Source organism: Dryas octopetala, chromosome 2 (assembly GCF_963921425.1).
Source record: "Dryas octopetala chromosome 2, drDryOcto1.1, whole genome shotgun sequence".
NCBI classification, from domain to species: domain Eukaryota; kingdom Viridiplantae; phylum Streptophyta; class Magnoliopsida; order Rosales; family Rosaceae; genus Dryas; species Dryas octopetala.
The window spans coordinates 13,337,989-13,354,437 of record NC_141367.1 but is presented as its reverse complement, the minus strand read 5'-3'; the positions used below and the strand labels follow the sequence as shown (position 1 = coordinate 13,354,437).

Here is a 16,449-nt window from a genome sequence, read left to right as displayed (position 1 = left end):
TCTTATTATTATCCACCAATTGAATGGCAATCAGACCCGAAACTGTCCCCGACAATAAATACTTGGTTTCCTAGATAGATTCATTGACTATGGTATGGCCTGAACCGCATCCGATTATAAACATAATGAAGGATATTTTTTGTCTCTTTGCTCTGAGTTTAGTCAGGCTAAGAAGTTAAGTAGAAAACTACCTGCAGGCATCAACTACAAGCAAGACTTCAAATTTTAGTACCTACAAAATTTCCAAAAAGTGTTATTTAGAAGATAAAGCGTTTAATGTCTCACAAGGCGAGGTATTTTATGTCTCACAAAATAAAGTGTAAGTCTTGATGCATGCATATACATTTCAAGATTCTTATAATTAGAAATCGTCTCTCTGAAAACATATATAAAAAAAGTATTAATTTGCATTTAGGCATTATAATCAACCCCAAAACATATAAAATTCAATTTTTCATACAATTAATCCCAAAGGAAAATATCCACATCATTCATTCCATTTCTATGACACCATCCAACATCAGTCTTGGGGCCTTGTCTTAAAAACAAGCATCAATCTTGGGGCCTAGTCTTTGCTTCCATCCTAACCTATACATAAAAAAGGAATTTAAAGTTAAAAAATAATTTTAAGGCGAAGAATAGGATCTAACTAAACATTAATTGTTGCGTTCATATGCATGAATTTTTTTGAAAATCCGAGAGTGCCAACACAGGTTATAGCTTCCTTCAAATTTTTAAAAACTGATTGAACTTAACTTTGTTCTCAAATTGTAAACAAAACAAACTTTGGGGTACCATTGGAAAATTAGAACCCCATCCAAAATTGTCTTCATATCAAATAAGTCAAGGACCAAAATCAAAATTCAACTTTAAATTAGTTTTCAAATCATCATCTTCATGTACACTTCGTCTTTTTTGCACAACCTCGTCTTCTTCGAATGTGTGTCCTTGCAACTTTGCATAGGCCTTCACTAAGCACCTCTAAAACATTAGCACAATGTTGCGTCATTCTAACTCGCAAATCAAGGTATGCATATACCTCGCCCTTTAGAACAATTAATTAAACATTTTATTATGCACATAATTTGCAGGTAATTACATGAATATTTTCATAAAAACGAAAAAATAAAAAAAATACATAATGTTACGTCCACAAGGTTCTCATGGCATATAATACATGAATGGGTTTCTATATTACTATTAGAACATCTCTTAAGAGTTACCCAAATCCTCACCTCTAGCCATTTTATCCCAAAAACTTGCTCCAACCAATTTACGATACCTTAGTCATTATAGGGTTTGCTTTGCCATTAGTAAATGTGGCCAAAGGAGAGAGAAAATACTATCGGTATTTGCTTTGTGATTTTATTTTTGTTGAGCATTCAATTAATGCTATTGGTTGAAGAAAAAATAAAACATTCAAAAATCCCTTGAAACTAGCTCAAGTGATGAGCAAGGATGAAGGCAATGAAATAAAAATATGACAGGTCCGTTGGATTCCCTTCAATGTAACAAAGAATTAAACTAAAATTTTCAAACTCAACTAAGATTAAAGAAATATTATTAGAATAAAATTTTCAAAATAAGTAGCCAAAATTAGTAGACAGTTTGGTTAAAATTCAACTCACATTGTTGGAAATGTCTCTAAACAGCTACCAGCTACTGGTACACATTAACACTACACATTAAAATATGTGCACTCACGTGGACATTCAGTCATCTATCCGGGAGTTAAATTTTTATGTAACGGGTATATAAACTTCATGTGTCAATCTCTTTTATCACGTACTAGGTCGGGTGATAAGGGAGATGCAAAGAGTGTATACACCCATAATAGATAAATTCTCTTCTCCATCCGGTAAAGGCTAGAGGCTCAAAGTGACAAGATGTAGACGACTGACTTTCTTCATTAATCGATGGCCATTGGACCTCCACAAATTGTCCTTGCTCCTTTAGTATTTTTTCAATAATAGTAAAGAATGATCAATGAAAATCGGTTAACCATATCTCAAACCCCCGGCCACAAAAACAAGCTCCTTGTGCAACACCTTGCACATCTCCATATCACGCTTGTAAGGGTAAAGCTATAGAGTAGGGAAAGCTTTATTAGGCACGGTGAGATTGATCGCCAAAACCTCAAGAAATGGTATTATAAGCCCACTAACATCCTCCATCTTTGTTTTCCACTGCAGTAGACAATAGAAACAGTTACTTGGTACAGTCTATCAGAGATTACCTGTTTAAAGCGCATGATTTGCAGGTGATCACATGATAGTTTGCATACAAAGCATAAGAAAACAGAGCATGAAAGAACTAACAATGCATTAAAGTTATGCATTGATGATTTCCTCATTTGGAAAGCTACAAGAAATTATATGTGGACAGGAGTCACAGGACTAACCATTGAGCAACTTCATCAGTAAGCATGGACTCCCCACACAAGATCTCCTCGCGACCAATGCCGAATGAAAGTGAGCAAGTCCATATTTTCCTGACCTCATTGTAAAGGTAAGCTCCTTCAACTCACATGTCTTCAATCCTGCCAGAATGGAAAGAAGAAGAGGAAAGGAAAAGAACAGACATGTCTTCAACTCACCTTCAACTCACATGTCTTCAGTTATGCATTGATGATTTCCTCATTTGGAAAGCTACAAGAAATTATATGTGGACAGGAGTCACAGGACTAACCATTGAGCAACTTCATCAGTAAGCATGGACTCCCCACACAAGAGCTCCTCGCGACCAATGCCGAATGAAAGTGAGCAAGTCCATATTTTCCTGACCTCATTGTAAAGGTAAGCTCCTTCAACTCACATGTCTTCAATCCTGCCAGAAAGGAAAGAAGAAGAGGACAGGAAAAGAACAGACCCCCCCTCCCCCTGCAGTACAAACTTGACTATGGATATGAAAGAATTTTAGAAAATTCTTCTGGAATCCTCTGAAAATCGACAACCAAAGCCTGAATAGATGCTATCATAGGTCCACCAACTTCCTTAATGCTTCTATGCCACTGCATACAGAGTAATAGTTCTGCTATCAACGCACAGATTTCAACTGTTTTTAACAAATTTTTGTTTTAAGATTCTCTATATCATCTCTGGCAAAATCAAGATAGGACAAGAAGGGAAGCAACAATAAGTTAAGAGCATCCAAATAACGGGAGCAATGATACCTCTTTGGAAAAGTAGGTATTAGATCCTCAATTACTCGAACAATTATAGAACCACCATCGTTTTCCTGAGACAATGTCTGCTTTTCCTCTTCCACTGTCATGGGTGAAAAAAGAAGTCTTTAAGTCTTCACTTCCAATCAAAAAGATGGGGGAATAAGGTGGAGAGAAAAAAAAAAGTTAAACATATGGCGGACTAAGGAAAAAATTTAATAAAATCAAGTGCCCATCCAATATTTCTAGCACACACAAAATGAAAAAAGAATTAAAATAATGGAAAAAGGCCATCTAAGCCATTTTTACTAATAAAGAAAAATAAGAGTGAATGCTAAAAAGCAAGATGAATGGTGCTAACATGAATGGATGGTGCTACTTATTTGCAGTCATGCAGAGAATGATCAGCAAACAAATCTTCTAAATTATTAATTTATTACTTATATGCAGTCAATTCTCTTGAAATGATATTCAGTTTACCATCTTCTGTTAGTGGTTGTTCCATCTCTATGTTAGTTGACAACATTGGATACCATCTAAGTTCAGACTGTGCCTTAGACAAACATGATTTACATAAGAGAAAACAAAAGCATAAGCACATATTTACTTGACATTAAAAGACAGTTACTTTATAATTCAAAACCTAGGAAAATACAAACATTTTACCAAAAGAATTGTGTGAAATTTTCAATAATTTAATTACCATGTCCATAGTGATCCTACACCACAGAGATGACTCCACTTAACTGAGGAAGCCATCTTTAAACTTTTAAAATTGGTGATACATGTTCCATGCAAACAGAACTGCATATACTGAATGCCCATCATGTGAAATCCAATTAGTAGAATTAACATCAAGTTGAAATAGAAAACTCCAAATTCACTTGTGGAAATCTTAGGAATTAAGTCACAACAGGTTAAATCCCAATAATTTGGGACTGGTAACTTTCCACTTCGATTCAGAGGGAATTTAAACCAAAAATAAAAAATAAAACAAATATTTGATTATGATCAGAAAGCACTTAAGGTAGTAAAGAAGTTATGGAGGAAATTTGTCCAAAGATAGAATTTTTTTTTTCTTTAGTTTATAAAGCTCCTTATGACATGAGAAGGAAAAACAATTTGGCACTGGTAACTTCCCACATCGATTCAGGGGTAATTTAAACCCAAAAAAAAAAAAAAAATTATGTGATTATGATCAGAAAGCACTTAAGGTAGTAAAGAAGTAATAGAGGAAATTTGTTCCAATGACAGGAATTGTTTTTCTTTAGTTTATAAAGCTCCATATGACATAAGAGGGGGGAAAAAAAAAAAAAAAAAAAGGAGAGAAAAAGAAACAAGAAAAAGAATAGATGGTTCAGATACCTTGAGAATCTTCTTGAGTTGTGCAATCACCTCTGAGATATAAACTATCATCCCAGTCTAAATCCAAGCCTTCTGTCTGTGCGAATTCCTCCAAGGTATGACCAATGAGATTATAGGCAATAATGCTTGTCTCATCACAAACTTCTTGGAATGCAAGGTATTGGTTCTTCCATGTGGTTTCTTTCTTATGCAGATCTTCTGGCTCAACTTGCAGCAGGTTTGCTGTATCCATTCCAGTGTTACATTCAGGTTCATGTCTCTCAACCGAATTCCCATCAAACCCTCTTTCGATACCATTGGAGTCAACAGAATCTCCTTGAGTGGAGAACATGGGTTCAAGCCCCTTGACAAAGACATTGTTCTTAGGTGTAAGGAGGGGATAACAGTCTTCTCTGGTAGTTGTAGCATCAGGTGGTTTGCAAAAAAATAGCATTGACTCCCCAGTACTTTCAACTTCACAATTCGAATCATTAGAGTGTGATCCATCACTTCCAGATATTCTATCTTTCTGTAGCCAACCATTATTGGTGTTGTCATCATCATTAGACCTATCATCATCATCACTTTCTTCCATTTCCTCCATATATGCATCATCAAAATCTAGATCTAAGTCATGGTGAGGGAACATATCCCAAACAATCTGCTTTGTCTGGGCACTCACATTCAATATGCATTCTAACTCTTTTTCCATTTCATCCTTTGGCATGGACAAATGTTGTTTACTCTGTGAATTCCGGCTGATAATAGCAAGAGTTTCTAGTAATGACTTCGGAATGGTATCCATATCACCACACTCAAAAAGATATTCAGTTAGTATTTTCCTAATTGCTGTTCGTAACCTCCTGTTTGGTACTTTAGCATTTGGGTCTAACAGAATCTTCAAGTTTTTCAGCTCTGGTATTCTAAACTTTGTTTTAACTAACCAAATAGCCCTTGTTATCTCATCCTGCAATATCTTTATTTCTGGTGAGAATTGGTAAAACTCTGTTACGGTGGAATTATGAAAACCTGGTGTTAACTTTAGTGATAAGCCTACTACTGCCATGGCTTTGGCTAATGGCTCCTGCAGTTCATCACTTATACCAAGTTCTGAAAGCATCTTCTCACTTGTTTTCCTCACTTGATTAATTAGAATGTCTCGGTTCCATCCACTTTTGCGAGGCTGTAATTGAGGTATACTTTGTTTTCCTCTAAGCCTTCTGTTCATTGCAATTAGGGTCTGATGAGGCAAATCCTGAAGTCCATCCAGTACCTTTCTACCGGCAGCACGATGAGATTGTGATCTGGAAGACAAAAATGTAATAAAATTATCTCGGAAATTTTGTGGGTCATTGAGAAGTTGAGATAGCTGTTGAGAAATTTCCATCTGATCATCATGATTATTTTGGTTTCCAAAAACTTTTCGAAGAGATTCTCTGATAACCTTTTTCATCTTCCATCGAGTTTTCTCAAACTTGACTGAGCCTTTTGTAAGTGTAATAGCAAAAAGGTAAAGCCCCTTGTTAGTCAAATCATCAAGGCATGATGACAGGGAACTGAATATTTTGGATGTGTTAAGCAATTGCATATCATCTTGAAATACTTGATTCCCTCCTTCCATAGCACGTGCTCCAAAGGCTGCTTGAACACAAGATTTTACAGTCTCATAGAACATCTGGCAGACAGATATTACGTAAATCATAGGCAGATATGCAAATCACACAGTGTCAAATAATGCATGAGCAACACAAGCAAAGCAGAAGAAACACAAAACAGAACTAAGGCCTGCTTGGAAATGCTTATGTATGAAGTTTACTAGGTAGCACTTTAGTTAGAAACACATAAAAATTTATTGACTCAATTACAAATACACCCACCAACTATAGGTGGTATTGCAAATTGGTCCATGAACAAAAAAATATTTCAGATTAGTACACTAACTAATAGAAATTTACAAAATAGCATATCCGTTACAAATTTCGTTAATAAGGACGTTAAATGCTAGTGTAGACAGTGCTGACGTGAATTTTTTGAATGATGTGGACACTAAATTTAAACCATATGGATTAATGATGTCATATTTAATTTTATTTTTAGAGGATTTAAAAGTTTTGTTAGTTTTGTTTTTAATTTTTTTAATCAATATGACATTATTAATCCATGTAGACCAAATTTGGTGCAACACCATTCCAAAAATCCACGTTATCGTTGTCCAAAGTAATATTTAACTATCTTTTTTTACGGAATTCATAATGTATGTGCTATTTTGTAACTTTCTATTAGTTAGTGAACCAATCTGAAATATTTTTTTGTTCATGGGCCCATTTGAAATACCACCTATAGTTGGTGGGTGCATTTTGTAATTGAGCCAAATTTATTTCTTTTTTATGAGAAACATACTTCCATTAATTAAAGATGAAAGTTACAGCACAAGCAACACAAGCAAGGCAGAAGAAACACAAAACAGAACTAAAGCCTGCTTGGAAATGCTTATGTATGAAGTTTACTCAGTAGCACTTTTGTTACAAACACAAAAATTAATTATTTTTTATGAGAAACATACTTCCACTGGACAGTCTCAAAACTAGTCTAAACTAATAACAGAAAAACCTCATCAAAGTTAAAATAAAACAGTAAAGCAAAATAGACTAAATCACAGCAGCATTCCAATCACAAAAAATATTAAGTACGGACCCTAAACTCACAGCAGCATCCCTAAACTCAGAAGATACCAACACCCAAAGGGATCTAAAGAATAGAACCCACTCCCATAATTGATCCACCTCCTGACCCCTTGCTCTCTCAAAGATTCTCCTATTTCTCTTCATCGCCATCACCCCCAAAACTGCTAGCGCAGCACATCTTCGCAACGCCATGCCCCTCTTTCTTCTTCCAAAGAACTTACACCTCTCACACAATAAGCCCGCACATGAAGCTGGAATGTCCCAGCCTCACTTTAGTCTCTCTAAAAAATGTCTGCCCCAAGGATAGTACAATAGGACAGTGAAGCAGCAAATGATTCAAACTTTCAGCATCAATCTTATCATGCAACAATGGGGAGAGAGGCACCAAGAAGGCCGTCTCCGTTGAAGCATATCACAAGTATGTATCCTCCCATGAGCTATAATCCAAGGTAACCCTTATGAGGTACTTTAGGCCTTCCAAATTGCATGAGAAGCACCAAAAAGCAAAGAGAAGAGTTGTCCATCAATTGCTTTGAATAGGATTTACATGAGAATACTTCCGAAAACTCCATCTTCCATATTCTTCTATCTGATTTAGATGGAACCATCACATCATTTTCTAAGACAGAAAATAACTACATTAACTCCCCATTTCCTGATCATTTAGGTTCCTTCGAAACCCAAAATCCCAAGCCAAATGAAAGAAGAAGAATTGGCACACAAACTTGTAATGGAAGGATTATGGAAACAAGATAATCTGTATAAATGTGAAAAAAAAACCTACAGAATGCTGTTTCCCCCACCCAACACTCTTCCTAGAACATCACCCTTTTTCCATTACCCACCCCAAACCAACAAAAGGAAGCAAAAGAATGAAGACCTTGAGGACCTTGAGGAGATATCTTTCTAAGGACAACAACTTGAACCTCTAATCCCAATATTGGAATCCCACCCATTTTCATTCAAGCCCTATTTACTTCTAATGAAAGCATGCAAAGAGTTTCTCTCTCCTAATTAAACCTCCTAATCATTTTCCAATTAAAGCTTTGTTTCAACATAAGAAATTTTATTAATAACCAAGTGTTTCTTACATATTCACCTAGAAGCGCTTCCCAACTCCTCCAAGAAGCACTAAGGATCTGTTTGGATGTGCTTTCTATAAGAAGCACTTTTTCTCAGTAGTGATTTTGTTAAAAGCACATAAAATTTATTTAATATGAATCAAAGTGCTTTCTGTAAATGCATTTGGAAGCACTATCAAGTGCTCTCCAAAAAGCACTAAAACATGCTTCTATAAACCCCCCCCCCCCCCCCCCTCCTCGGCCATAAAGAAAAAAAACAAGTCTCAATACACATTTAGCTATTTCTACCAAACAATACCGAAATCTCTTTTGATTTGTGAAACTGTTTTTAGCACTTCAAAACGCACTCCCAAGAAACCCCTAAAAGTACTTTAACACCAAGAAAGACATTTGTCTATTTCAGCAAAACACTAACAAATGCACTTTTGGTTATGCAAAACACTACCAAAAGCATTCATAAACACAGAGTATGAGATATAGGGCATATATGTATGCAAATGTAAATACAACAGTGTATGTGTGTATGCATACACATACACATATGCCCTTTTAAAGAGAACCTTTTTCTTTCAATAACTAAATTGTAGCTGCACCTTAACACAATCAGTTGACTATTTCAAAACCATATTGATACAGGAAGAATGGAAATCCTATTAAACATGCATGGTTATTTTTGAAAGAGTAAGAGGATAGAATATTGATGCATATTGAATTCTCTAGTAAGCCATTTTATTATGTTAGAATTATCAGTAATATTTACGCATCAGACTGTTTAAATATAACAAACATGTTTTACATCATCTTCTATCAAATTCAATATGTTTTACATCTTCTATCAAACTCAACATGTTTTACATCATCTTCTTTCAAATTAAACATGTTTCACATCATCTTTTTTCAAATTAAACATTTTTTAGTAAAAACTATAAATACGGAGAAGGAAATAATAACTCACATCGTCTTCCCTGAGAAACGATTCGGGCAAAGAACTGGGAAATAAAACCAAAAAGCATTTATTAAAATGGTGAATAAATCGGCAAAAAAAAAAAAATACAAAAAAAATTCTCCTCCACCGCACCTATTCTCCAAAAATTCAAACTTGTTCAGCTCTGATTTGGACGTAGGAAGCCCCAACAACCACCTGCACCGATTTTCAACAACAAATCAATCGAGCATCATCACTAATTAATTTCGACGGTAAACAACATGAACATCATAAATAATATGCTTCGTAGCAAAAAAAAAAAAAACGCAATTTCCCAAGTCACACACAGGAACTCAGTCAAAAGAAAATTAGCAACGAAAGAAGTAAACAAATACAAGTGAATGACCTCCTTTTGAGTTGAATCTGCTTCTCTTGGTGTTTAATTTGTGACCAAACGGAGTAGCAATCCGTTCTGTAAAACTCAACGTTTTCCATAAACGACGATTTCGTGATTGAGGTCGGAGAGAGAGAGAGAGAAGGAGAGGGTTTAAGAAGCCGAATAATGAGCTGAGAGTCTAGCCTACTCGCCTTTGGCCAATCAATTAGTTCAAGTGGTACATTTGTAACGGGTGGGTTTATTGAGACTCAACTTTTCACTCTGTAGTACATACGATAAGGATTTAAATTTCGAATTTCGCCGAAATTTTCGATTTTTTGAGGTATGGAAATTTCAACACTAAACCAACAAAATTTCGTCTGGATTTCGATGATTTCGCCGAAATTCTCGAAATTTCGGCGAAGTTTTCGGTTGGGTGGGATTTCTGGGTTTTGGGGAGGCTGCGATTTGGGAAGAGCTGAAGATGTGGAGGAAGAGAGGAGGGGCTGGGTTTTGGTGGGTTTCGGCGGCAGGGGGCGACGGCAGGGGGCGAGAGCAGGGAGAAAGAGATGAGGGTGGGCTGGTGGTCGGCGCAGGTGAGGGGATGGCGATACTGAGAGAGAGAGAGAGAGAGAGAGAGAGAGAGAGAGAGAGTGGGCTGGTGGGCTGGTGGGCTGGTGGGCTGGTGGTCGGCGCAGAGAAGATGGAGTTACTGAAGGAGTAAATGAGTGAAAGCCAGAAAGGAAGAAGAGAAAAAAGAAAAAAGGAGAAGGAAAAAAAAAAAGAAAAAGAAAGGGAGGAGAGAGAAGAGAGAATGAGATCAGGTGTGACTAATGGGATGGGTGAATAATAATGTGGAGATAGAAATTAATATAAAAAATTTGATTTTGGGTTTTTGAAATTTATGTTTATAAATTTATAAAAATGTCTATCATTTTAAATACTCATATCTCTCAAATCGTAGTTCTGATTGATGTACAGTTTGCGCTCACATGTTTGTGTGTTCGAGACCTTTCCAACAAGCCACAAATCGAAGTCAAAAGCCCAATAATTCAAAAAGTCAAAAAACGAGTCAAACTAATTTAAAACAAAAATTATAAAATTAATCTAAAATATTTTATTTCTCAAATAAATTTTTAAAATTTTTCAAATATTTTTCAAAATAAAACTTGAAAAAATACGGGGTCTCACAATCTACCTCCCTTCAAAGGGGTCTCACAATCTATCTCCCTTCAAAGAATTTCGTCCTTAAAATTTCTAATGAAAGTAATAATGGAACAACTTCAAACAAGCACAAATAACAACAATCCAAAGCTCTGAAAAGTTCTTTTCATTTATGAAAAACTGTAAAATAAATTACACAAACTCTGAGGTGTTTGTTCAATCAAATTTATGTAATTATTAATTAGTGAACTATTTTTTTAACAGTATTTGTCTTCAGCGCGCATTATATTCATCTTATATCACATGAACCCTACTATATAATTTGGTTTCTTTAATGTTTTTTATCAATATAGTAGATAATATGTTAAATAAACATATGGTAAAGTTTTATTCAAAATTTTCGTATTTTGATAGCAATTTTCGTCGTTTCCGTCTAATTTCTATCGAAATTTAAAAATCTTCAGAAATTTCATCAAAATTTCCGTCGAAATTTCCTCGAAACCCGAAATTTTATTCCTTGACACTGTCTGTACCCAAGGAATTAAATTTCGAAATTTTCAACGAAATTTCGCCGAAAATTTCGTTTTTTTAGGGTGTCGAAATCAAAACACATGTTTAATAATTTTTCGGGAAAATTTCGCCGAAATTTATTGAAATTTACCGAAATTTATTGAAATTATCGAAATTTTCATATCTTCTATTTTCTCCAACTTCAAAAATTCACCAAAAATAGCTCGAGACTCCAAATAATTCACCGAAAAATTCTACGAACTCGTATTGATGAGTACTAATTTCCTATAACCTCAAAATAGTCAAATTGCTTTCAAAAAAATTATGAAAAATCCTACTCTTATAATTTAATTCTGAAAAAAATAATAATCGTCAAATTCTTGAATTTTCATTTTCTAAAATTCATTTCCACACAACTAAGCTCTAGAACCACAACCAAAGGTCTAGGTTAATTAAAATAAATTTAAAGAAATTTCTAATTCCTTTAAACAAACCTTAAAACAAATTTGAAAAATTTAAGTAACAAAATTACCATAAGCCAAAATTTGAGTTGTTACACTTAGTAAAGACAAAGCTTGGCAAAGTAAGAGACACGGGAAAAAAGAAAGGAAAGATAAAAAATAAAAAAAAGACTGAAGAGAGAGGCATGGGGAAAAAAAGTAAGGAAAAAAAAAGGGGGGGGGGGTTTGGGGCCTTTGGGCAATTGGAAAGAAGAAAAAAAGGTTTGAGATTTCTTTTAGTTATTTTAAATCTTAAACTTTAATACATTTCTATATAAAAAAAATAATTAAAGTATCCTAAAGGGCTTAAAACCTAAGATCCTAAAAAATATAGAGTATATAGGGTTTAATGTATAGATTATAGAGTATAAAGAGTATTAGGGTATATAGAATATATAGAGTATTATGGTTTAGATTTTAGTGTATAATTAAATTATACAGTATAAATTAAGAATATACTAATTTTGTTTATTCATTATACTAATTTTATTTAACAGTATTTGCTCCAGCGCGCATTATATTCACCTTATATTACATGAAACCTACTATATAATTTGATTTCTTCAATGTTTTTTATCAATTAAGTAGATAATATATTAAATAAACATATGGTAAAGTTTCATTCAAAATTTCCGTTGATAGTAATTTCCGTCATTTCCATCTAATTTCTGTCGAAATTTAAAAATCTTCGAAATTTCCGTCGAAATTTTCATCGAAATTTCCGTCGAAATTTTCATCGAAATTTCCGTCGAAATTTTCATCGAAATTTCCGTCGAAATTTCCATCGAAATTTCCGTCGAAATTTCCTCGAAACTCGAAATTTTATTCCTTGAGACTGTACCCACCCCGAAATTTAAGTTTTCAATTTTTTTGGGCCATGAATTGGCATTAATTATGGCAAAGTGGTTCAGAGAATTGGGTGAGAAAAATGAAGCGGGCTACCTTTTTAATCGAATTTAGAGTAAGCAATTCTAGGTGAGGAATTAAACCGAGCATGTGGCGTTGCTGCCGCCAAAGCAAGAGAGCTTAGAGGGGCAGTTAATGGCAAGGGACAGAGCCATTAGTTGGCTAGCCTGGGCTGTAACCCGGGCAAGCCCAACTAATTTTCCACTTTGACTATATAATTTTGGGCCTAAATTTTTTTTAGCTCACCCATATATATAATATCCAGCCCACCCATTTTCAGCCTATTATTTTATTTTATTTTTTCTTTCTATTACACACATATCATATTAGACAACAACAAAAACCCATCGAACTTGTTTTTCATGATCTACGGGACTACAGGCTGCTCCTCTCTTTCACTTTAGGCTGCTCCATTGACCTTTCTATTACTCATCTAATTTTCTTCATCAACTCCATACTTCTCTTCCATATTTCTATTACTCTTCGAAACAAGATAGATGATGACTTTCTTGCAGATTATATGACTATTCACATTGAGAAGGAATTTTTACATAATATTGATTTAGAGACAATTATTGATGATTTCTATGCTTTGAAAAAGCGTACGTCATAATTTAAATAGGTTGTATTTTGTATTTGCATGACATCTTTATTTACTGTTTTGGACATCAGGTTTTTTATATTTATTGATATTGTAATGTTACTTAGATATTGATTGTTTTTGATAAACTGATGTGCATGCCATTTCATATTTCTGTGTTTTAACATAAATTGATATGAAATTTGTACTATAATATCACTGTTATTATCCAATTTGTACTACAATTCTGATATAAAAGATATAAATTGACATTCAAGCCTAAAATTAGTGATGTCTCAATCCATTCCATTACCATTAATTCCAACATCCAATACAAGTATTTCAAGACCTTCGACAAAAGGATTACACATTGCAACAAAAGTATGGAGTATATATCCATAATTAATTACCTCATCTCATCCTAGTATCTAAATTAAGCTAGCCTCCCTTTACAAAAACCAATAATCAACCCATGCACTTGCACAAAAATAGGTGCATGATTCACCACTTCTAAAGGCTGCATTCATTTACAAAATATTAATTGGCAGCACTTGTTACCTTCTTTCACAAAAAAATTGCCAACACCTGTTATATATAATTCAGATTTGATATTCACAAAAAAAAAGCCAATGTCTAACACCTGTTCTAAGCTTCCTTGACAAAAAATTGGCAAATATAGCAGCACTACTAGCTAGCTTCAAAAAATTATCCACAAAATGTCCAAACCTCACATACCAACTCGATCTGTCTTCTACTAAATATAATTGGCATTAACAAAGTTACCCCATACAATCCAGATCTCATCAAGTTGCTCTTGTGTGTAACTACTTTGCTTTTTTATTTGGATTAGTCCACTGGAAACATTCAAAACATAAGACACCAAGTCAATTACAAACAGTAAATGCAACCTAACATATATAAATATGAGGCAATACTTATAAGGCCGGGTCATGCTATAATTAAGCCCAGTCAAGTTCAAAGGCAGCTAGTAAAGGGTTCAAAATAAGCTTGGCCATGCTATAAGGCTGCATATAGTATCACCAAGACATATATACAATATAGCTATTCAAATAATGAAGGCAGAGTCGCATAAAGTTATAAGCCTACATGCTAATGTTAGAAAATCATTTTCAAAGAAATTACTGAAAGATATATTCATCGAAGATACTCAGATTGAAAATTAACAGCCGCCAAAACCAATCTCATCCTTTTCAAATTAACACTCCTTCTCTGCACCCTTAGAAACAAAAAAAAAAAAAACAAGAAAAAAAAAACAAAAAAAAAAACAAAAGGAAAACCACAATAAACAAACAAACTATACTATGCATGTTTGTCTGTGTTTGCATGGACACTGGTCATGTATGTTTTTGCAAGTATATAATCAGATCTTGTACCCTACATGGAGTTGAACCCTAAACCTCCCACTCCAATTTATCTAAAACATTGCAAGATTATTTAAAAGCCCAATGCTATACAAGATAATTTTTCATTTTTTTGGTAGTAAGGACAACAATATGATATGTAAGGGCATCATACATGTACAACCACCAATGTGTTTTCCCCCCCGCCCATGGAAAGGAACAAAAGTTTGAGTTTCTATCATCCTCAAACACCCAACAAGATCAATAATAGAAATGCAACATGACAAAACTTTAATGTGCTTCGACAACATTAGTAGGCAATATTTTTCTTCAAATAGTTGTTATAATGTTTATAAAGAATTTAATTAGAGGAAGATAGAAGTCTGACCATCCAATTAGCCACTATTGAGAAATTGTACTGAGGGAGGCTGAGATTAGTATGAAGTCAAAATCTAACAAACAACAAACTTTTTTTTTTCCTAATAAACATTTACTATATTGCCTAATCTTAACATTTATAACAATTTTTAGATTTACATGTAACAGCATCTAAAGAAATTAAGTAAATCTGTTAGTCATATGATTCACACCCTTACACTGTTGACTATTAACAAGGGGGGCATGGGTAACACATTTTTCAAGTAATGATCGATTCCAAGAGATCACCAACCTGTTAAGAAAACTCTAGAAGTTTCATATCTATTCCGACATTTTCTCAGTAACCAAACGAAGAGAGAGAGAGAAAAAAAAAAAAAAAACAAGACAAGAGTTCAATGAGGTTTCTTTGCTTACTTTTGTGTGTAGCCTTGGAGAATGAGATTGAGTGTTTGAAAAGAGAACAAAACAAGGAATATAATCTTGAGACTGAGTTCGAAGAAAAAAATGAAGGAAAAAAAAAGGAAAGATTGAGTTTTTGAGAAGAGATCGAATGGAAAAACGATTTAGCAAGTTACCCTTATGGTTAATTTTCAAAGTTTAAATAAAGCAAGGATCTACCCCAAACTACATACGTGTAATATATACATTATATAAGACTATGATTTTAGTTTTGGTGGGGAAGATAAACAATTTGCTGATCAAAGATTATGTTTTTCCTCAATATTGGGCAAGTACACATATTTATTGTAACATTTATCAGTTAAAAACTAATGTTTTTCCTAAACATCTTGTTGAGAGACTATATAAAGGTAATATATTTGCTAGGCTACACAGAGCTACAGCCTAGGGTAGCTTAAGCATGGATCCGCTTTGGACCCATCATATTTGAAATTGGTGTGGGTAGGGACTCGTCATTTGAGAAAAACAAGGCATATGTGAGATGCTTTTGGATAATGGTTACAAAGAGTATTGCTTACCAATAAAAACATTCGGGACAGTATTTTGTCCTGTAAGCCTCTCTCATACCTTCTGTAGCTGTGGCCCTTGGGGACCTGAAGGAGAGAAAAAGCTTCTGAATATAAGCATAAATTGATCAAATCTAAAGACAAAAGTGATGAGACAGAGTTGGATTCAAACAATCCGGCAATGTTATCATACACCAAAGTGGTAGAGTACACAAGACTCGATCAATTCCATACTTCACCTGCAGCCAAAGCAAAAGGCTTTTGGTAAGTCTCTCCCTGCACACAAAACTCGGCCAATTCCATACATTTTCTGAGCCTACTTACTAGTTATAAATTTATTCATAAAAACCCAAACCCACCCTTCACAGTAATCCCAACCCATCCTCCACATCAACAATAACCCGAAATCACACCCTCCCATATCCAAACAAATTGAGAAAGAGAGGTGTATCAAGAAAAGAAAGAGAGAGAGAGAGAGAGAGAGAGAGAGAGAGAGAGAGAGAGAGAGAGA

At 34.4% G+C, this 16,449-nt stretch overlaps 1 protein-coding gene across 3 annotated transcripts; it reads right to left on the bottom strand.

Annotated features, from left to right (window-relative positions):
* Positions 1-1,544: 1,544 nt before the first annotated feature.
* LOC147293235 (DNA double-strand break repair protein) lies at positions 1,545-10,310 on the bottom strand. 3 transcript variants are annotated; one of them, XM_086233610.1, is made up of 8 exons: positions 9,605-10,310; positions 9,352-9,414; positions 9,229-9,262; positions 4,529-6,182; positions 3,173-3,266; positions 2,689-3,010; positions 2,402-2,539; positions 1,545-2,186 (listed from the first exon to the last, which is right to left on the bottom strand). In XM_086233610.1, exons 1-6 carry the CDS (start codon positions 9,691-9,693, stop codon positions 2,974-2,976), a joined length of 1,971 nt encoding a protein of 656 aa, XP_086089736.1. In that variant the 5' UTR covers positions 9,694-10,310; the 3' UTR covers positions 1,545-2,186; positions 2,402-2,539; positions 2,689-2,973. The 3 variants fall into 3 exon arrangements, with proteins under 3 accessions (XP_086089736.1, XP_086089735.1, XP_086089737.1); XM_086233609.1 differs by having other exon boundaries at positions 2,402-3,010; XM_086233611.1 differs by having other exon boundaries at positions 2,402-3,010; positions 4,529-6,145; positions 9,605-9,648.
* Between the last annotated feature and the right edge of the window lie 6,139 nt (positions 10,311-16,449).

Coding starts and splice junctions, on each gene's coding strand:
- LOC147293235 (XM_086233609.1), bottom strand. CDS start 9,693: ATGGAAAACGTTGAGTTTTACAGAACGGATTGCTACTCCGTTTGGTCA. Junction 9,415..9,604: donor CAGATTCAACTCAAAAGGAG/GTCATTCACTTG, acceptor AAATCGGTGCAG/GTGGTTGTTGGGGCTTCCTA. Junction 3,267..4,528: donor AACTCAAGAAGATTCTCAAG/GTATCTGAACCA, acceptor CACCCATGACAG/TGGAAGAGGAAAAGCAGACA.